Below are 22,792 nucleotides of genomic sequence, written 5' to 3'. Positions count from 1 at the left end.
TGGGGGGCAATAAAGTTGGCAAAGGAAGCGTCAGTTCATGCCAAAGGCAATTCAGTAGTGGCATTCAAGCTTTATGGCCTATTTAGAGGCCTATATGGAAACAGTCAAGCCAATACAAGTGGCTTTGGAACAACGACTTTGAAGCAACGACATTATAAGAGTAGTGTTGATTCAAGACCTCTTTAGTCAAGACGAGGACCTTTGACTTCGAGGTCTGGGGGGCAATGTTTGGACCCAAAATGAACATTTTGGCCTGACAAGGCACGTCTTGGAGAAATTGAGCCAATATCAGTGGCTCAAGCTATATATTGTCGACAAGCTCGAAATATATATTTAGAGGCTAAATAAAGCCTACTATGGAAGTATGACAAGTCAACTTTAGCATATTTTCCTACTTCGGCTAGGAAAAACCGAGCTAGACAAGGAAGGAGGGGTGGCAGACTAACCAAATGAAATAGAAATGTGCTGAAACTTTCCAGATCCATTCTAGACAGCCCAAGGATCATTTCTTATGAAGAGTTCAAGAGCTTTTTTTGAGTGGAAGGCCTTCAAACAATCAGCCCAATTTTCTACAGAAGCAAAACTGGAAAACTGGACCTGTAAGAGGTCCAGCAGCATTTTCGGCCCAACTGCATGGAATAAAGCTCTGAAAATTTGTCAGGATGATCTACACTCATAGTGGAACATTTTTTATGAAGAAGTCGAAGGCATATAATGAAGGCTTGTTGGAGAAATAATTGAAGGAATAAAGGGGCAGAAACTGACCTAAAACCAGCTCAATATTCACATGTTCATGTTTCCTACCCACATGAAGAAAGCTAGATGCTTTTCTCTTTTTCCTTGGATATATTTTTCTTCTACAATCTCTTTAATAGATCATCACCACTTCCATGTTGCTGCACCTTCATGCTTTGCTTTCATTTCATCTTTTCTCTATCTTTTCCATATTTTACAAGTGAACTTAGATCTACTTTCATTATTTTTCTTCCACTCATCATTTCACTCTTCTTTTTCTTCCCTATATAAACACCTTCTCCTCTCATTGTAAGACACACACATTCACATTCAACAACAACATCTCTAAGATGATCTAAGTTCTCTCTAGAGCAAACCTCTCTAAGAGCAACTCCTCTCCCTCTCTTTCTCTTTCTCTTACCGGTGATCACACTCCTAGTCCTAGTCTTCTCAGAAGCCGACTTTCAGTGCCACCAAACCCTCTGTCAACGTGCTTCGGTCCTAGTCTCCTCGGGAGCCGACGGTAGTGCCGCGACCACAACGGTTACAGAACCAGCCAAGCAAGGGTAACGCCCTAGCAACCCAGCCAAGCTAAAGTCACGCTTTAGCAAGATCTCAATACTTTCCGGTGATTTCGCTCTGCTCAATCTGCAATATTGAGTATCGATTGTGTGAACAAGAAGAAACTACGGCAAAGTCCTTACCACAAGGCACAAAGAATCCCGCGACGAGGTTGGTGCTCTCCTCGTCCACAATCGCTTGAAAGAAGTCAGGTCAAGGGACACCCCCGACGACCGCACCCGAACGGTGCTGGCACGCCCGCGCAAGAAAAGAGACTGTTGACCAGCTGCAGCAAAATTGGAGCCAAACACTCACTAGCTAGCTAGGTTTCTTGAATGGCTGCTGAGATCCTTTATTCCTTCCCTAGTCCTTTTGAGCAAGTGGACTAATGATACCCAAAAACTCACCCTCCTTTCTCTAAATTCATGTACAATTTTGTTAATGAACCCACTCTTATCAATTTTTAACGTCCCTAAATTTTCTTTTATTTATTATTTACTGTTGATATGATCAAATGAAATTGACAGTATTTCTATTTTCTATGCCAATCATGGCATTAGCAAGAAATTCAAGTTCCCAAACCTTAAACGTTTGCGGTTGCAGTATATCTTTTATTAAAAGGCCTTAATGGAACTTGATAGGCGTCTTAGTAATAGATAGAATTAGCGGCAATCAGTTTGCAACAAAGTAGGTATTTGCCGGTATGGCCATTCTATGAGTCTCATTATGGCAGAACTTAATTTGAAAAACATCCAGTGGATAAAAAGCTCAACTGTTCTAGTTTGTCTTCAATATCAAAACTGTAAATCATCAAACCTTAGAATCTGCTTGACGAGTAAACAACATTATCCGCTTTCACGAGGAACAGATTATATGAACCAAACTAACAAGAAACTTCAGATAAAAAATGACCATGCATGCCAAAAGGACATAATCCATAACTAACACAAGAAACTCATCTTATTCATTCCTCTTATATTCCGATGCAAAAACCAAAAGTTTGTGTTCTCAAGACCTGAGGACAAAGGTAACATCCTCACAAAATTCTCAATTTCAAGTCTTCAACACAAATATACCTGCAATATGTGAAGCATCATTTCATGCAAACCTGGTTACCTGAAACTGAAACCTATAGGAGGGAATGACTACTCTCTTTCCTATACTAAAAGGGCATCTCTATGTTCATTGCCTTTCATACTATAGCCGGCCATAGGACATCAAACAAACCCAGGGAACATGACTACAAAACAAGGGCAGATGGAGAGACCAAAACAAAACAAATATATACGCATACATCAAAAATTAGTGACCTCTCTGTTTCATGGCTAGTAGCTCAACCAGCTCCATTTTCTTAAGCTTGGAAAAGCCTTTCACTTCGAGCCTCTTTGCCAATTCCTTCAGTTGACCTACCGTCATTTCCTTCAACCTCAGACTTGGAATAGAAGTTGGAATAGCATATGGAACCAAATTCCTAGCTTGAGAATCATCTCCAGAATAGGACTTTACAATCAGAGGATCTTCCTCAGTCCAACCATTAGTTGTGTCCCTGTCCTTGTGTAAATCTAGCAAGCCCAAACCTAAAGGCAAATCTTTACTTTCTGCAGGAAGTGAGAGAGTTGAAGTCATTTTCCTCTGCTTTTGTGACTTTGAAGCCTCTACCATTTTTGGATCTTCCTTTTCTGGATGCTTGAGATCTTCCCCAATAGAACCATTAGTTGCGTCTCTGTGTGAATCTTGCAATCCCAAAAAAGACAAATCTTTAACCTCTGCAGGACGTGTCAAAGTTGACGTCACTTTCCTCTTCTTTTGCACATCCCTGTGTAAATCTTTCGAGCCTAGATATCCAGTGCATTCTTCAGTGTCTGCAGTAAATTGGAAACTTGGAGTCCTTTTCCTCTTCTTTTGCAACTGTGAAGCTGAAGTTTTACTGTTACCAAGAGAGGTGGCATGTTCTTTGTCTTCATATTGTTCAAGATGGCCTGATTTTTCACACTGCTTCGAACCAAAAAACTGATTTAACCTAGTATAGTCATCAATTACTTTGGATTTTTGTTCCTTTTGAGCTTTTGAAATAAACGTCGTATTTGAACTCATTTCTGTAGAAGGAAAACATGTTTCTTGGACATTCTGCACAGTCAATGGTAATTTCCTCTTTCGCTTTGGCCTTTGTGGTTTCAAACCCAAGGGCAAAAGGGGCTTACTATCAAGATCAGCATTCTCATCCTTTTGAGTTTCTTTTGCTGTTCCAAACTGATCAGAATCTTCCTCATCAGTGATCCGGCCTTGAAACCTGACTGTTTGTCGATGATTTCTTCCATTCCCAGCGGTCTTTAAAGACTTATTTGGACAGCCAATCATGTTACCCAGAGTCATCTTTGATTCTTTAATGCCCACTTTTAGTGCAGTTTGCGGAACAAAGTCAATTAGCTTTTGCTCTACATCACCTTTTGTCGGGCTTAAAGCACACAATTTGGATTCCAAGCATTCATTACTCTTCTTGATGCCAGCTGATTCTCTCAAAGTATCTTCACCACCATACTCAACAAGGGAACATGCAGGCTGCTAATTGAAAGAGAAACATGTCTTACAGGCGAATGTTAGGAACAAGGGGTAAGTTGAACTATAACTTGTGATCCCTTGCAGTGTAGTCAGTCTAGTACTATAAAGTGCAGGTGTATACACAAGGATAGTTTTCCTAGATGTTTCAACTTTTTGTGTACCATAACTATCATAGCAATTTGAGTGTATATCAATTACAGAAAAGAGAAAGCTTGTCATACCTTTTTGGTATTTTGAAGGGTTGCCTTGATTTCAGGAGTTAAAGATGACATCAAGGTTGGACTTCTAGCTGTAGCAGTAGAAAGCTGTTTCCTTATTTCATCACATCCATTTTCTGTCAAAATAGGCATGCATGAATTTTTCACCTCACTGGAACAGCCATTTCCATATATAAGAGAATCACTGGCAATAACATCTGGGGGCTGTTCAATTTAAAAGGAAACCACGAAAGAGATACAAAATGTTAGGATATGCTGCAGAGCTATTACTAGTAGAAGAAATAAGTTGGACCAGGACCACTTAATATTTCAGTTCAATTATCTTTTGAGAAGGATACTTCAGTTCAATTGCAGTATGTCAAACACTCAAACATTTGAGGTCTAGAGAAAATACAGGCATGTTTCCAATAGAAGTGAAAAAATGATGATTATATAGACTATGTAAGTATGTTATTCACAATAGCCTGCTGACATACATTAAAAACAAACAAAAAGCCAAAGGCATAATAGAAACAAAAAAAACAAAACAAAACAAAAACAAGGGTGCTGCAAGTACCGTTTTACTGACATCTGATTCATGTCCATCAGGCCTCTGTGAAGTACCTATATTATCTTCTGTGGGTATCAAAGAGTGCTCTACCACCTCATCAATCAATTTAGAATCAAAACTTTCTTGGCTTGACTTCTCATCAATGGAGCTAACACTAGTTGAATATTTTGTACTCATACACTGTTTATTGCAAGAGAAAACAAATTACGCCCAGAAAGTAACTGCTATGATGAGTAACAAATTACGAGTATAAGTTACTAAGAGATATTCATAGAACTGGTAAAGGTATTCAAAAATAAAATTAAAAAATCTGAAAATTACTTCACGTTAGAATCTCCAGCCCAAGTTAAGAACTTAAAGGCAAGTATTGTTCTGTAGAGCAATACACTGTTTGTCTGGTTACACAATTTCTAGTGGTTATGCAATTCTCAACTCTGCTTATTCTAAGATTGAAAAATGATATAAATTCTTACTTAAAGATGAGTACTACAATGCAAATACCAAGATATATATAGATATAACATACACACACATACATGTGTTTAGGGTTTGACCAAAAAAAAAAAAAAAAAACATACACACACATACATGTGTTATTGTATAGCCTTCTCTGGATTGTATAGATCACAAGTTCTTCCAACGTGCAATTAGATTGAAAGTGAAAGAAGAATAGTGAAGCGTTCTGAAAGAGATGAAGTGCTTAATCAGGGTGATTGAGTTGTGGGTGCCACTGGAGATGTAGTTGAAAAAAAAAAAAGTATATACAATATATAGGGTGGGGCTGTATGGAGGGCCTTTAAAGTGAGGACTTTTAAATCAATGGTTGGATCACTTGTATGTTGAAGAGATAATATTCAATTCAAATTTGAAACACTCATCCAACCACTGATTTGAAAGTCCTCATTATATACACACACGCGCGTGCGCACACGCCTGCAGCATGCCATGTCTACAATTGCATCTCCAATGCTCATGCATTCAGTTTTTGCGCTGATTAATAAAAAAGAGATCACAACCACAGAGACAGAGAGGAGAGGGAGAGAGAGAGAGAGACCTTAACTTCTGAATTTTGCATACGATTTCCTTCATAGTGCGAAGATGCAGTTGGAACCATTTCCTTTTCTTCAGTAAGAAAACCTAGTCCTTTGGCCTCCCATGGCCTAGTGCTTTCTGAATCACAACTGCTTGTTGTTTTCTTGTCAATGTAGCCAGCTGTAAGTTTCAAAGAATCTGGGCTGGAGCCCATGATACTAGTTTGTGCAGGCTGTTTGTTGTTGATCATACATGATGATTCCTTTTCTTCAGGAGCTACACCTTGACCTTTTTCCTCACACTGCCTACTGCTTTCTGTACTACTATTACTTGACGTAAACTTCTTTTCAGTGAATCCAGCTGCAAGGCCCAAAGAATCAGAGCTGGAATTCATAGTAATAGTATTTGCAGGCTGTTCATTGTTAGAAGTCATTCTTGATGTTTCCTTTTCTTCAGGACCTTGTCCTTTGGCCTCCGATTGCCTACTGCTTTCTGAATTACTCTCACTTGACGTTTTCTTGTTGTCAGAGTAGCCAGCAGCAAGTCTCCAAGATTCTGAGCTGGAATCTATGATCTCAGTCTTTGCAGGCTGTCCATTGTTAAACATAATGTGTCAAATGAAGGCAATAGGGCAGTCAAATTAGAGCATTCATATTTGTATACTCCTATAGATCATGATTGACAAAGGTCTTGATAATTGATTATTTGATCAAACGGAAGTTTTTTAAGTCCATGTGACTTGTGTGGATCTCAAAACGCATAGTTCACTTTAATAAGTTAAACTTTAATCTACTCTAAAGAAAGATTATGAAATGAGAAAGTAAAGCATATGAATACTAAAAATTAATAAATAATAAATACAAACATCATTCTGTGGATGGAGTGTACCTATGTTTAAAATTATAAAGCAGATGAGTGGGTTTAAGGTACCAAATGCAGATCAACTTAGTCTGTTTGTCAGGATCAGATAGCTTCATCTAACACCGTGTAAATGCCAAACTCAAATCTTGTATTTGAAGAAAACAATTCCCATCCCTTAATAGTCATTTGTGATATCCAACACCACAATAAAAAAAATTAAAGGTCCAAAACTCTTTTACCAGTTCATATCTCCCTCTATGACAGTGAACATGCATGTGCACAGGCACACAAATGCACAAAGCATAGTATAAAGTACTACACCAGATCCCTAACAAAAGCTACTAAACTGTAAACACAACTCTGATCCTCTAATTTTTAAAAAGCTGTCTGCAACAATCTACTAGAAATCAGTTAATTGAGTTCTTGACTGAGTCTAGTAATTCTTTCTTATGAAAAATTACTCCAGTCATTCTTGCAACTAAAAGCCATGTAATTAAAGAAACTGAACTGAGCCACCATATAGATTCAATATGGTTTGATGCAGACCCATCAAGATTCAAGACAATACCAGTTTTAGAGAAAAGAGGTTTTGAAATAAGGCCAAATTTAGTATGAGGCTGCCTTGGGACCTTGCATGCCTGTCTATTTGACATTGAGTTCTACCGCTAGCTGTTTTTGCATACATATGGTGCTAAAAATTGCAAACTATGCTACATTGTAAGCAATCACAAACAGGTATGAAAATTAATACATGTTTAAAGAGGATAACATGAATGCACAACTATATGGTCTCAAAGAATCAATCAACTAACTTGTCATTGGCAGATCATGTGACAATATAAAGGCATCCATATAACCATGTTTAGTTCTGATCGCAAGTTTGCAGTTGCCTGCTTATCAATGTTTTCAAGTAAAGACTAGGTTTAAACGTCACCTGCTCATCTTTCTCCAGGACGTATTTTCGAAGAAGATCCTTCATTAGCTCGTCTATACTCTCTGCAGATTCTGTATGCATCAGTGACTGAACCTCAATATTATTCTCATCTTTATTTCTCAAGTTCTTAAGAGAACTGTCAAGGAAAGCAATCTTTTCTCTCAAAGCACCACAACATGTGTCAGGCCATTCTTCATGTTTAGCCCACGCTAGTTCGCTTTGAAGAGACACCAAATCCTTTTCGAGTTCATCAATTTCAGTATCGGTCTTTGCTATCCATCTCCTCACTACTTCTAAACAAAGTTTCTCGTTTAGCGCATTTTCTTCTATAACATCTATAAACCATATGAAAAGGGAGTGTAAAGATCAAGGTATGACAGGTAGAACAGGGAACGCCACGAACCTAAAAGACATGAAGGAAATATACGCACCATGTCCATAACCAAAGTAAAAGTCGCACTGCCATTCAGATTCCGGGAAGTAAGTAGTCCCAAGTTCAACTGAAAAGCACGTTCAGTTACAACTAACATTATCAGAACAAGATAAGTTTCTACAGTCAGGCATCTCACATAAGATGTACAACAACGTATTCATAGTTTCTTGAAACAGTTTAACCAACAAGGTATGAAAGAGGTTTGACAAACCTTGAGGAGGTGACGGACCCCAGAGATCCCAAGCCATGAATTGCAAGAAATATCCTGAAATGCAGATAGTACAATGTCACGACTCATGATTCCGTGACCAGGACCATACCTTGTTGGTTGAGATTATGAAGCTAATCAAGTCCACATACCCAGTAGCTTATTTTACCAAAAGAGGGGCCTAATTCATGATCAAACAGTAGACCCACCTCAAAGATGGAGACTTTAAGCAATGAATCAACACAGGGGACTTAAAGAAGTGAAAATATAAGCAACAGTTAAGTAAGCCACCATGGTTAAAACAGAACATAAATCACATACAAACAATAAACAAGCCGCAATGTAAAAGAAAAGGAAACAACTTTACAAAAGGCATTCAAGGAAAATCCGAGTTGCAATGATTGATGCATACCACCATGAATGGTGACCCAAAATTGATTGAAAAAAATTGGTGGGGAATATGAAAATGAAAGCTTTCAAGTGGATATTGAACCAGAGATGGAATGTTGGTTGATAATATTTAAAGGGGAGTAGAGAAATGAAAGCAAGAATTGGGAGGAAGAGGAAAATTGAGAGGGTACCTGAGGGAAAGCGAGAGACTCCGAGTGAGCAAGTGACTGAGGGTGGTGCCTAGGGTTTCGTGATATTGAAGTTAGCAAAGAGAGAAAAGCGACTCTCTTTCTCTTTCTCTTTCTCTGGGCTGGTGACACAAATATGAAAGCTGCCGCTTGAAAGCGACCAACTACTTCCTTCCCTTTCCAAGGACATGGAGAGAGAATGAGTGGGAAACGTCCTATAAATGCTATTCCCATTTTTTTTGTTTTGTTTTTACTAGAAATGTTATTACTTTTTCTTTTTTTTAATTAGATATTAGTGCCACAAGGGCAACCATTGTTTACAATATGAAGGAGAAGGGCTTTTGATGCTACACTAGCGAAACCATTCGTCCGTTGAAGACTATTACAAGAGGAATCTGCCACAAAAGTCGCTTCTTTGTAAATATGAATAAGAGAAATTGTTAGGTAGGGATTTCATTATCACGTGGCTTTAGGGCAAGTCAATTAGATTAAAGAAACTTTTTTCTCTTTTTCGAAACTGTCTTTGTTTTTTAAAAGTGCAATACCTAAAATATCCTCCTGCTGATGCCTGATAGGTCAGCCGCACCGCCACGTGGTGCGACTGACCTACGTAAAATTCTCTCTATGAATAAACAAGATTGAATCAAACATAGCTGCAAGATGTCTAATGTCTTGTATAATCTTTGTCAACCTCCATGGCGTTGAAATACTATGGGCCTCGGCCTATTCCTTTAATGGGGATTTCCTCAGGCTTCGGCCTCCTCATTCTCTTAGTTGCAATATTTGCTCCCAAGTTATTCATTGGTTTGCTGCTCGTAAGTGACGGAGGTCGCTCAAGCGTGGTTGGTTTGGCGGTGCCAACGAAACTGGCCTTTGGTTGGACGGACAGAGTTGGTGATGGTGGTTGTTGGGAAGGGTAGGATCCAGGTAGAAGGTCAGATCTGTTGTCTTTCATCCATGGTAGCTTCAAGTGGTTGTCTTCATCTTGCGGCGACAACGGTGTTTCGAGGTCGTTTAGGGCGGGCTTGCTTCTGCTCTGGCCGGGTCCGACAAGTTTGGATATTCCCCTGCTGCTACCGCCGGCGATCGAACCGGAGGATTTGAAACTGGTTTTGGCAGATATGGGGTGCACGGGGTTGACCCTGTGTGGTGATGGCGGTGTACTTTCGATCGCGGCGAAGTTGTGGTTGGTCTTAGGATCGGCAACAGAAGTGAACCTGGCGGCAGAGGCGGCTTTACTAGTGGCGGCGGCATTGCTGGGGTAGAGGTTACTAGGGCTTCTCCAAGCTGGGCTGGAGATTGGGCCTTCCTTTTGTGGGTTTGGGTCTATTTAGTTATTTGGTTTTACTCTTTTATCTTAGAATTGGGCATGTCTTCTCTTTTACAAAAGGTGGATAGGTCAATTTTCTTTTTTTGAGTGGGACAGATCGACAAGAAACAAGCTGCTTTTTGGTTATTTATTTGTTCTTGGGGTGGCTATGTTTTCTTGTTTTTGCGCTTAACCATAAAAGGTGGGTGTGCTGAGTAGTATACTTGTCTGAGGGGTGTGCTAGTATAGTGTACTCTATGTAATGGCTTTTTCTGACAGCCCTAACGGGCAAATCATTATTGTACTGCTTGTTAAATTGCATAATGGATGACCTTTTCAACTCAAAAACTTAAAAATAAATAAATAAATTCCAGTTGGTCTCGTCCCTCTCCCTAGATATCCCAGTTCCTCTATCTCTTTTCTCTCTATCAAATCAATTGAAATCAAATTTAAGAAAAGTGCATCGGTGGGTTTGATAAGCTTTACTAAATTTATTTCCCTTATTCATTTAGAATAAAGTATTAACATTTGAGCAAGAGATTTACCAAAGAAAGAAGTTTGAGATTGGGTGTTAAGAAGAATAGATGCACAGCTTTGGCTATAAACAAAGCATATTGGAAATGGGAACCTGGTCTGCTATCAATTTCGAACAAGTAACTCTTTCTTTGTCTTATGGTTTGTGATTGAAGACTTGAGGGATTAAGCACATTTCATTCCATTTTGGGGTTTTGATCCAGTTCACGTTTGTGATCTCAAAAGCATCAAGGTTTGACTTCTTCCAAATTTAATTACTTATAGTTGGTTGACCAACTTGTGTTTGATAGATAGAAATTAAGGGTGGGCGCGGTGCGGTGCGGATCGGTGTTAGGCCAAAACCGCAACCGAACCGCTTCATTCGGTTGTGCTATATTCAAAACTGCAACCGCATTTTAAAAAGCTACACCGCGTACTTCGGTTCAACCATTTTTCGGTGCGGTGCGGATCGGTTTCGGTTGTGTTCGGCTTTTATTTTTCCTCATATTTTCGACCTAAGTCCACAAATTTAGCTGTCCTAAAATGAGTAAAATCAACTAATATCAATATCAACAAAATAAATACCCCTCAAATAATTTGTTCATTAAATCAACATTTGAAATAACCTATTCATGAAATCAACATCTCAACTATACAAATAACATCAACAATTTGTCAAACCTGCACATCAACTGTCAAGTATCAAAAATTTACTCCAACAATCCAACATGTCAAACCAAATAGCAATTTCCAAAAGTAAATCAAAGTTCCAACGGTCCAACAATCTGTTTCCAAGCATCAAGTTTCCAAACCAAACAGCTAACATGCAGCAGTAAATCAAAGTTACAAGCAGCAAGTTTCTAAACCAAATCAGTAAATCAAAGTTCCAATGTACCAAACATCAAGTTCAAAGTACCAACCATAAATTTAAAGTTATTACAAACCAAAGTTAAAGTCTCAAACATCATGTTCAAAGTACCAAACATAAATTTAAAGTTATTACAAACCAAAGTTAAAGGCAATTCATACTTGAATGAACCGAAAAGGAAAAAAAAAAAAAAAAACTTGGAAGTAGGAAAAACGTGTTCCAGCAGCACAACAATCTGTTTCAAAAGCTTGTTCCATTACTTCACTTCGCAGCAGCTGCACACACTTCATCCATAAGTGTCTGAACTTGGGTCACAATAGACTCTAGTGAAAATAGAAAACAACAGTCACAAATTAACAAACTATAACACAGATAAATATATACAAAGTCACAATTACTATAAAGTCAAAAATTACCTGACTCAAGTTTCTCAAGCTCACCATAAAGCTCCAATTCAGTCTTCGTCGGCTCTTTGTACTCATTAAAAGCACCACCTCCTAACCAATCATTGAGACAAACAAGCCCCTCAACCATCCTAGAAGTCAATGAAGCTCTAAATGGGTCAACAACCCTTTTTTCTATGCTAAAAGCAACCTTTGAAGCCAGTGTTGAAGCTGGAACAGCAAAGACATCCTTTGCAATTTTAGACAAAACTAGAAACCTAGCAGAATTCTCCTTCCACCAATCTAAAACTTGAAATTTTGTATTGGCAGGGTCTTCGGCAGCTTCAAGCAAGTACTTGTCGACTTCATTCCTTATCTCAACCACATCTTTTTTCTTCCTAAGCCTTAAGAACTTGTTCATTGATGCAGCATGACTATCCTCCTCTCCAGCATTAGAAATTGATTGAGTAGGTGGTTGTGTAACTTCAAATGATACTTGTGCAGCCACAGGGTCAGAATTAGCATACTCATGATAAAGTTGCAACAATTGACTCTTAACTTCATCTATCATCTCCGGGACCAAGCTCATGTCTTGCTGCAGCAAAGGAAAAAAGAACCCAAGATACAATATCTTGTATCTCGGATCTAATACCACAGCAAGCAGCAAAATAGGGTTCAAGTCCTCTAACTTCAACCAATACTTGTCGAATTTTTTCCTCATTGACGCCCCGATGTTAACCATCAAAGGATCAACACTTTGTCCGCATTTTTCCAATTCTTCAATGATGGTACACATCCACACAACAGGCTGGTTTGCAGTTACCACTTTAGTGCCACTAAATGCCAAAGTTGCATCATTCTCCCAATCCTCATTTCTAGGCAGCCCCACCCTTTTTCTTCCCCCAACCCTTTCCTGAAAGTAGTTTTTGTACTGTTGGTCCTCATCTTCCAACTTCACGAAGGTCTGCCTACATTTAACAGCTATGTCTAACATGAAATAGGTGGAGTTCCATCTTGTGTCTAAAGGCACAATACCTCCCTTGTGTTCAACCTTCTCTCTAGATACACACTTCCTAAATTTCTCGAGCCTTGCAGGTGAACTCCTAATAAACTTAACAGCATTCCTAATTGCATCAATGGAGGAATCACGCTCCTCCATCCCATCCCTCACAATAAGATTCAAAACATGGCAGCAACACCTAACATGCAGAAAACTCCCACCTAACACTAAAATCTTCCAATTCCCAATCTTCTCCTTCATGTACTCAATTGCAACTTGATTACTCGACGCATTGTCAACTACAATTGTCAACTACAATGCTGAAAACTTTATCAATACCCCAATTAATCAAGCAAGACTCCACCAATTTCCCTATTGTCTTAGCCTTGTAATACTGAAGTTTATTATTCTCTTGTGCAAAGCCCAAGTCTCATCTATTAAATGAGCTGTCAAGACAAGGTAATTGATATTTTGGACCAAAGTCCAGGTATCAGTGGTAAGAGAAACCCTCATATTGTTCCTAGCTAAAAACTCTCGAATCTTTTCCTTCTCAAATTGATAGATATCCCAGATATCTCTACCAATTGCCCTCTGAGAGGGAGGATCAAACTTTGGTGATGCAATTTTCATAAAATCAATAAAACCCTGCCCCTCTACATGACTAAACGGCAGCTCATCCCTCACAATCATTTTAGCACAAGCTCTTCTACACTCATCTAGGTCCCAAGCCCAACTAATTTACTATTATGTCCATAATTACCTAGTAATTATTCCCCTAATATTGCACTTTTGCTTAACCTTTGTGTTTATTTATATATATTTATTATGTTTTCCTTATCATGCTAGGAAATAATGGAAAAGCTTGGAAATGCCCTAAAAACTCAACGTTAGCACATTTTCCTACTCCGGTTAGGAGAAACTGAGCTAGGCAAGGAATGAGGAGTGGAAGACTAAACAAATGAACTCCAAATGAGTTGAAACTTTCCAGATCCATTATACACATCCTAAGGATCATTTGTTATGAAGAGTGCAAGAGCTAGTTCAGAATGTAAGGCCTTCAAAAGATTGGTGCAAATTTCTGCACTAGAAGACAAAAACTGCAAAACCGGACCTGTATGGATTCCGGCAGAATTTCCGGCCACAAAACGGCGAATTAAGCTCTGAAATTTTACAAGGATGATATAAACTCATGGAGGAACATTTGGTATGAAGAAACCGAAGGCTAATTCCGAAGTCTTAGTGGAGATTAAATTGAAGGAAGAAAGTGCGAAAACATGACAAGATGAGAGTCAAAGCCGGATTCTGCCCAAGTTGGCCGGCCAAGACCATGTGTGGAGGAGAAGGAAGAGCTGATTAGGGTTAGAGACTTTAGGTGGGAAGACTTTAGGTCTAGGTTATTTTGAAATTCAAAATTTGAAATATGACAAGTGATAGAAGCATTTTAATGTGATATTTTAATAGTTAATTCCTCACATTTTGCTTAGTTAATTCCTTAACGAATCGATTTTTAATTCAATTTTTATTTTTAGGTACATTGGAGTAGATGATGATGAAATAAGTGTTAGGTCCATAAAATGATGGAGAAAAATGGAAATGCACTAAAAAGGTCAACTTTACACATTTTCCTACTCCGGCTAGGAGAAACCAAGCCAAGCAAGGAAGAAAGAGCGACCACCTGACCAAATGAACTTCAAATGAGCTGAAACCTTCCGGATCCATTCTAGACATCCTAAGAAACATTTCTTATGAAGAGTGCAAGAGCCAAAAAGAAGTGGAAGGCCTTCAAACAGTCAGCCCAATGTTCTGCAGAAGCAAAACTGGAAAACTGGACCTGTAAGGAGTCCAGCAGAAATTCCGGCCCAAACACATGGAGATAAATTCTGAAAATTTTACAGAATGATCTACACTCATGATGGATCATTTCATATGAAGAAGTCACGGGCAAAATCTGAAGTCTTGGTGGAGAATTAATTGAAGGAAAAATGAGTAGAAAGTGACTCAAACCTAACAAATTCCATTAGTGTTTAAATATTCAAACCTAATAAATTCCATTAATGTTTAAATGCTCAAACCTAACATATCATCATTTGTTTAAATCCAAATAGTTTTGCTTGGTAGCCTATAAATAGAGGCTACAACAAAGAAGAAAGACATTCCTTCATCCATTCCATCTTCTTTGTCTCTCCATTTCCTTTCCATTTTCCTTTCCATCCTCTAGTTTCAAGTTTAGTCATCTCCACGAGTTCAAGCAAGGCCAAAGAAGAAGAAGAGAAGCCGTGAGCACTTCCATCCATAGCCATCCTTGAAGCTTGCTTTCGAGTTTCAAGAATCCACAACGTGAATCATCCATCTCATCTTCATCCACGGTGTAATTCGATTCTCCTTTGTAACCTTTGCTTTGAATTTCGTTGGTTATGAACTAGTTGACATATATGTTTGAACAAAGTATTATTTCTGGAATTTTTATGATTAATTGAGAATTTTCAGATTCATATATTGTGATTCGAGAGTTGCTTATGTGGGTTTGTTTAATTAAATTTGCGTTATAGATAACTTTTGTATTTTAATCTTATGTGGTTGCAAACACTTAGGGTTTCGATATGAATGGTGCTAGGTTTAAGAACATGAAATCGACTTTTCGTTTTGTGTAAACTTGAATCAAAGTAGTAAAGGTTTTGTACAAAGATCGAATTTAATTAAAGAGAATTGCAATTAGGTGGACTTTTCCATACTAAGTTGTACACTTGAGTTGATAGCCTTTCTCTATGTGTAATGCGTTAAACATGACATGATTGACTAGCTTTCTAGGGTTTGATTGCATGTTTGATAGGATTAATCTAGGTGCTTTCGCTTAGGTTAATTAGCATTGAAAAGTAAAAAATGGGAATTCATTTGCTTTCGAATGTTTCACATGATCAACTCCTTTCTCATGACTTAGATGAACAATATTAGGGTTTGAATCAATTTTAATCATAAGTTTCGGTTTTGATCTTTGTTCCTTCATTCCATTCGTATTTTTATGTTTTTGCATTTTAATTGTTTTTGTTAACTTAGTTTCATTTTCGAAAAAACCAAAAACAAAATCCCCCCTTTTTGTGTAAAATGTTTATATTTTGTGAATACATTTGTGAATATTATACTTTGTTTTAATTTTAATTGTTTAATTGTTTGACAATGACAGGTGTACCCTCAATCCCCGGAATAGAACGATCCCTATTTGCTTATACTACTAACGATCTTTTCAGGGTTAAATTATGCGCTTGCTTTGAGCGTATCAATTTTTGGCGCCGTTGCCGGGGACTGAAAAATCACTTGTTTTTGTTTATAATTGTTGTATATAAACTGTTTGATACTTAGTTTAAATTAACTAGGTTGTTTTTTTTTTTTATTGTTGAATACGAGTTTAATTGTGAGTTGTAAATTAAAGAAGGAATAGGTGAAGTCGTGTTTATTAATATTGGCCTAAACCCCTTATTGGTACCTAGTTCAGGTCCCTTAAGGTTGAGGGCGGCCTTTATTAACATTCATTGAACTGTCTAACACACTTAGGACCTTTTACATCCTAGTAAGAATATCCTATGTGAGATGGTGTCTAGGAAGGGGACAACGTTCATGACGGGTTTTTGAATCCAGAAGTGCTTACAAATGGGCCTAGCTCATGCCAAAATGGATTTTTCCTCTCGTGTTCACCCTCCCCTACCTGGCCATTTCAGTAAGGTTGCCCAACGGATGTAGGAGGGACTTTGTGTCTAGACGACTATACTTGGGCCGCACGTCCACTTGATTTACCGCTTGGAATTAGATTTGATATCAATAATGTTTATAACAAAAGAAATACTTGTGCATACTCTTTACGTGTAAATTATTTTGTTGTTTCACACTTTATACTTGTAAAAATACTTTTTACGTTTTATACTCACTTGTGTACTTAACTTGTGTCTTATGTACAAAATACTTGTTAATTATACTTGTAGTTTGTAATTCATAGTTACTTGTTTTTTTTTTTTTGTATTTCTTTGTTAATATTAAGTTACTAACTTTATTTAATGTAGGTACCGTCTGGCTGCAAGACGTAAAATACAAGCGCTGCTTGGGAGGCAACCCAATTCAGAATATAATCAGATTTGCTTTCTCTTCCCCTTTTACTCCTCCATTTTCTTTTTGTTTTAGTAGTTATTTTCGTAAATTCCATCCCTATATGCTTACTTATTTCATTGCATGCTTTTAATTGATTACATTGAGGATAATGCAATATTTAAGTGTGGGGGAAGGGATTTATATTTTTGTCTTTCATTTTGAATCCTATAAATATTTTTGTCTTTCATTTTGTGTCCTATAAATATTTTTGAGTCCTATATTTTTTTAATAATAATAAAAAAAATTTAAAAAAAAAATAATAATAATAAAAAAAAAAAAAAATGCATTCATTCAGTCTTATTAATTTCAGCTATTTACAAAAAAAAAAAAAAAAAAAAAAAAAAAAAATAATAATAATAATAATAATAATACTCTATACTAAGCCATGTCTGCATCTCTGTAGGAGTTGAGGCTGAGCTCAAGGGAAATGTGAGAGCCACCGCCATAACCGCTACCTCTCTCGGAAGTAGTCTTCATGATGCCCAAGATGTCCTCACCATGCATGGGGAACAATGGAAGGGTTTCAATCTCCTGGTGATCTCCTCCTCGTTGTTGCAGGGATGTTTGTCCTCCTGTTGTGCCAAAAGAGTTGTACTGGTATTAGTGTTGAAGTGTGAGGAAGAATATGAAACAAAATTTAAATCAAGAAATCCTTCATTACCAGTAGAATCAGTGGAACCAAAGTTGAGATTAATGGATCTACCATCATCAGTAGAACTAGTGGACCCAAAATTGATGTCAATGGATCCACCAGCTGGCCCAAAATTGATGTCGATGGATCCACCAGCACCAGTAGAACCAGCTGGCCCAAAATTGAGATCAATGGATCCACCAGTACCAGGAGAACTAGTTCCCATGGGCACTTGAGCAGCCTGATTGCACCTCTTCATCTGCTTCTCTCGAGCCCTGACATTCTGGAACCAAAAATAAATGTTCTTGCCCTCAACATGTCCATACTGGTTCAGCTGGAGACAGATCTCGTGAATATGCTCTGTAGTTGGGCGCTTAACTCCCTTGTCGTAGTAAAGATCCTTGAGGATCCTTATTTGATCTGGAGTAGGAACCCACCTGGCACGGCTTCGCCAGAAATCTGTGTTGGCACTACTCCCGGCTGCTTGGTTGTTTCCTCCATCCTCGATTTGTTGCTGGGTTTGTAGCTCCATCAGTTGCAGAGTTCGTGGTTCCATGGTGATGGGTTGAGGGGATGTGAAGATCGAAGAGTAAAGTTGTCAAGTGTTTGAAGGAGTTGTTGTTAAAGGGATTAAGGATGATGATGGTGTGTTGGAGATCTGAAAGTTCAGAGGAAAGATGGGATTGAATCAACTAGATGGGAGAGAAGATCAGAAGAGAAGGATTGAATCGAAGAAGAAATATTTTGAGTTTTGAAAGAAGAGGAAAGCTGAAGAGTTGGGAGAGAGGGGCTGGAACTCAGGAGAGATTTTCGTTCCTTTGGAGTGAACAGTTGCGCCCTCAGAATGCACCTATTTATAGAGCGAGGTGAGCAGATCTCCACCGTTGGATGGACGATTCCTGTGATTCATTCTACGCGTTGGATTAAAGTCGCCCTGAAACCCGGAAAAGTTGTTGGCGCGTGGAGAGCGTGTAAGGGGACCGAGGGAATCTCGAGGCGCTGTGGCAGACAGCTGTAGCCGAAAGCAGATTTGACTGCCGTAAATCACGGAAGGGATAAGCCGTGACACAAGTGGGCCGTACTTGGGCCTGTCTCGGATCAAGGCATCACTGTAGCTGTGGGTGGAGGCCTGATGGGCCGAGTTTCTGAAACAGTTTTGGATGAGTTGGGCCGGATTTCTGCAACAGTCTTGGATGTTTTGTGCCGAATTGTTGAAACAGTTGAAACAGTTGGTTTAAATAAAAGGATTGGTATGGATAATAACGTGAGCAGCCGTGCTCGAGTGGTTGAGTGTAAAGTTCGTGTACAAGAGGTCTGAGGTTCGAACCTCGCCTCTCGTTTATTTTTATTATGTTCGTTTATGACATAATAAGTATAAAATTTGTACACATTATATTAAGCACAGCTTGTGCTCCAGTGGTTGGGGACAAAGGTTTCGTGCAGCAGGTTAAGGTTTCGAACCTTGCCTCCCCCGTTTTTTTTTTTTATTTATGTCACTCCATCAGAACCCTCCTCCGAAGGCTGAAACCAGCAAGAAGGCTGCCACTCGCCCGCATACCGCTCCTCCAAAGGAGTAAATGGAGGTACAAGTCTAGGCTGAAAGACTTTAAACATTAAGCGCTGCATGGGAGGCAACCCATTTCAACCGTAGCTGTGGAGGAGCCATCAACGCAGATTTGCTCTCTTAAACTCTATCTCCTCTATTACTATTTTCTGATTGTATCTTTGTTATTTGCGTTTTTAGTTTTTGTTTTTAGGTTTTCTTGAGTTAATCATTCCATTCACATGATAATTGTTCATTGCATGCTCTAACTTGTTTAACATTGAGGACAATGTATGATTTAAGTGTGGGGGGAAGGATTAATGCTTGTAGTTAGTTTTTGTCATAAAAAGAAAACAAAATAAAAAATCAGAAAAATCAGAAAATTAAAAAAATTAAATTAAAAAAAAAAAAAATCGTTAACTTTGTTTTAGGTTTTATATTCATGTTTTGGTTTTTGTTTATCTTTGTTCTTTAGTTTGTTTGTTTTGTTTGTTTGTTGTTAGAGTCAAAATGAATTTTGGGTAAATATCTTCTTCATCGTAGGCGCATCCAATGGGATGTGATGTCTAAAGGTCTAGTTTGGATATGAGAAGTGCTGACAAAGGGTCTCGTCCCCTGTCAATCAAGTGAGCTGAGCTCCGCCAAAATCGTTCCTCTCTTCACCTGGTCATGTTCCAAAGGAGTTACCGAAAGGAGAAGAGAAATATCCCTAAGTCCAAAACGTTTTTTTTTTTTTTTTTTTTTTCTTGTATGTTGCGTCACTTTATGTGTTGTTCTTGTTTTTGTTTTGTTTTGAGTCTTAGGATGCCTTTCAACTGTCTGGGATGATTCTATATCTCTGAAATCATGACTAAAAGAGGATCACAACATTGAGATGATTTTAAACATGGTATTCTTTGGTTAATTGAGATATATGAAAAATATGTGCTTTGTAGTGGATATGGATTGCATGACCTTGGTACAGAATATAAGCATGTTAAGATGAGTTGTGATTCATAAAGCCCATGTGAGATAATTGAGCCATGTCCCTTTTTCTTGGAGTGAAATGAAAATATATTCTTAATTTCTTGGCGATGTTTTGATGATCTCATTATTCTTTCATCTTGATTGACTGCTTGCCATAGATTAAGTTTAATGGACTAGAGAATGCTAGAATTCGCTCTTGTGCTTGTTGAGACGTGATATCAATACATGGCCCTGATTCTGGAAGGGATAGAGGTTCTCTAGGAATTACCACCATTGCCAAATAAACTTGTGTCCCTAATTGTGCCCGTCGTGGGACCCCTCTAGTTAAGCCCCTTTGAGCCTACATTAAGCCTTTTCGTTCATCACCCTTAAAATCCTTAACCATGAAGCTTAGTATAGTTACAACTCTACCCTTTGTTCTAAGAACTTAGTGGAGCTAACTTTTGAGACATATTACATGGGTTTGGTGTTAAAGATGAAGATTGAGAAGAGGTGAAAGTTCAAGTGTGGGGGTAGAATTTGAAGGAATGGATGGATTTCAAAACTTTTTAATTAGTGCGGAATAAGTTTAACAATTAAACTACTAACTAAACATAAAATCCATTCCTTTAACCCATGATCTTGGCTTATTGTGATATGTATATAAACATAGCATGCATGGTAAGGAAGAACAAAGAGGGAGTTTATGTTCTACTCACCCTTGGAGCGTGATTTTAATCCGATCCAAGTGAACCACCAAAGTTCCTCTCCTTGATCTCTCCTTGTGTGTGTTTCCTCCACCTTGAAGCACCTTGAATTAAGAACTCCTTCTTATACTCCTTCTTGTGCTTGTAATCTCCTCCTTGATGTAACAAGTAAAGCCACAAAAATATATGGCCTCTAAGGATCTTCACCAAGTGAATCAAGAGATGAAGAAAGATGAAAGAAAAGAAGAAATTATGCAAGTGTTCTTCTTTCCTTTAATTTCTGAAAAATGGACCAAGAGAGAACTCTCTTTCTCTCTCTCTAATCTGAAAATAATAGTGTGGAGACACACACTTTTCTTTGTCCATGCTTTCCCTTTTATATAATAGGAAATAACTCCAATTACTAAAAGAAAAATATTGACTTTCATAAAGCCAATATTTTGGCTGGTCCATACATGTTATTGGGCACTAAAAATGTGTCTTGGGCTTTCATTTAAATCTCATTTAGTGAAGCCCAAGTCCACACCAAAAAACCCGACAATCGTTTAGGCCCAATAGGTTCGGTTTTACCCGAAAATCCTAATTATGTTCAAATAATAAATCTAATTAATTATTTGCTCATAACCAACTCTTGTTTAATCTTCTTCATATATAATCTCAATGATCCACTTATATGGTGTGCGATCTCTTAGGTTCTAATTAACAAGGCAGTGAAGTTTATAGAAACCATTCTATTTTGTTTACGAATCAAAAACTCCATTTTTGATTCTCCCTTGTTATTAGGATAATAAATGTTTATTAATCCTCGGGGACTTCACAAGTCATGAGTGACGTCTTGCAACATATCATGACTACCCTAGTTAATGTAGAATGACAAAGAACCTATTCAATTGGAATTACAATACAATACGGTCCTTCTCTTACACTATGTTCTAAATCACATCATCGGGGTATGGAATTGATATGTCAATCCCCTAATGTGATTTTCATTCTTATGTGATTCTTAGAATGTGATTAAAAACTCCTTTTTAAATCTCATTCAATGCTTTGGCCAAAGACTCATTGAATCACATCTTTGAACATACACCTTATTTACTTAAGGATAGAGATTCCTTGTTGTACACTCACATGTCTCCATGACCGAATTGATTATACCAATGAATGCATCTATTATATCCATTAAGGGACACAATGTTATTGCATCATCAAGAGATAATCCATTCACTCATAAGACAACTATGGTGTCTCAGGTCAAAGGACTAATTTGTATTATTGCAATTTAGAGTTCAAGTTTGACATGTAAGTAAGACTCCATACAAGAACTCTAATGATCGCGTTCAGTATACTCTTTAAGTTAAGAGCACCCACATACTTGTATTAGTGTCTCTACACAAATGACAAGAGACATATCATCCTCCATATTGAGAATACATAGTATGTGCTAGTCTTTCCGGATTATCAATGTCCAAGTGATAATCCTATGACTAGGAACCTTTTAGGATAAGAGTGTGAAAGAGTAAATGTCTCACACATCTAACTCTTTAGATTACTTTCTCTTTAACTCATATTCCTTGGACCTTGTTCAATCAAATATTAAGTATAAGCAATGAACAATAAACTTGCCCTTTTGAATAATAATAATTACAATAATAATTACATCAAAATGATTGTTTTAGGACACAATTCCTTCAATCTCCCACTTGTACTAAACCCAATCAGCCATGAAACGTACACCCATCTTCTCAAGATGTTGTTCTAGCTTTGCTTGTGATAAAGGCTTAGTGAATGGATCTGATATGTTATCAACAGATGCTACTTTGAGAATGTTAACGTCTCCACGATTAACAATCTCCCTTATGATATGGAAACGTCTTTCGATGTGTTTGGATTTTTGATGAGACCTTGGTTCCTTGGCTTGAGCAATTGCCCCATTGTTGTCACAATAAAGTGGAATCGGTGACTCAATGGTAGGAACAACATCAAGTTCAGTGATGAACTTTTTCATCCAAACTGCTTCCTTTGCAGCCTCTGCAGCTGCAATGTATTCTGCCTCAGTAGTGGAATCTGCAGTAACGCTTTGTTTGCAG

At 38.0% G+C, this 22,792-nt stretch overlaps 1 protein-coding gene across 1 annotated transcript; it reads right to left on the bottom strand.

The window, feature by feature from the left end:
• Window positions 1-2,154: 2,154 nt before the first annotated feature.
• LOC133723783 (uncharacterized) lies at window positions 2,155-10,603 on the bottom strand. Its single transcript, XM_062150651.1, has 8 exons — window positions 10,524-10,603; window positions 8,095-8,148; window positions 7,882-7,950; window positions 7,451-7,785; window positions 5,678-6,244; window positions 4,630-4,803; window positions 4,077-4,277; window positions 2,155-3,858 (listed from the first exon to the last, which is right to left on the bottom strand). Exons 2-8 carry the CDS (start codon window positions 8,129-8,131, stop codon window positions 2,599-2,601), a joined length of 2,643 nt encoding a protein of 880 aa, XP_062006635.1. The 5' UTR covers window positions 8,132-8,148; window positions 10,524-10,603; the 3' UTR covers window positions 2,155-2,598.
• Between the last annotated feature and the right edge of the window lie 12,189 nt (window positions 10,604-22,792).

The sequence above is a fragment of the Rosa rugosa genome, chromosome 7, assembly GCF_958449725.1.
Source record: "Rosa rugosa chromosome 7, drRosRugo1.1, whole genome shotgun sequence".
Taxonomy (NCBI): Eukaryota; Viridiplantae; Streptophyta; class Magnoliopsida; order Rosales; family Rosaceae; genus Rosa; species Rosa rugosa.
This window is presented reverse-complemented; position numbering and strand designations above follow the sequence as displayed.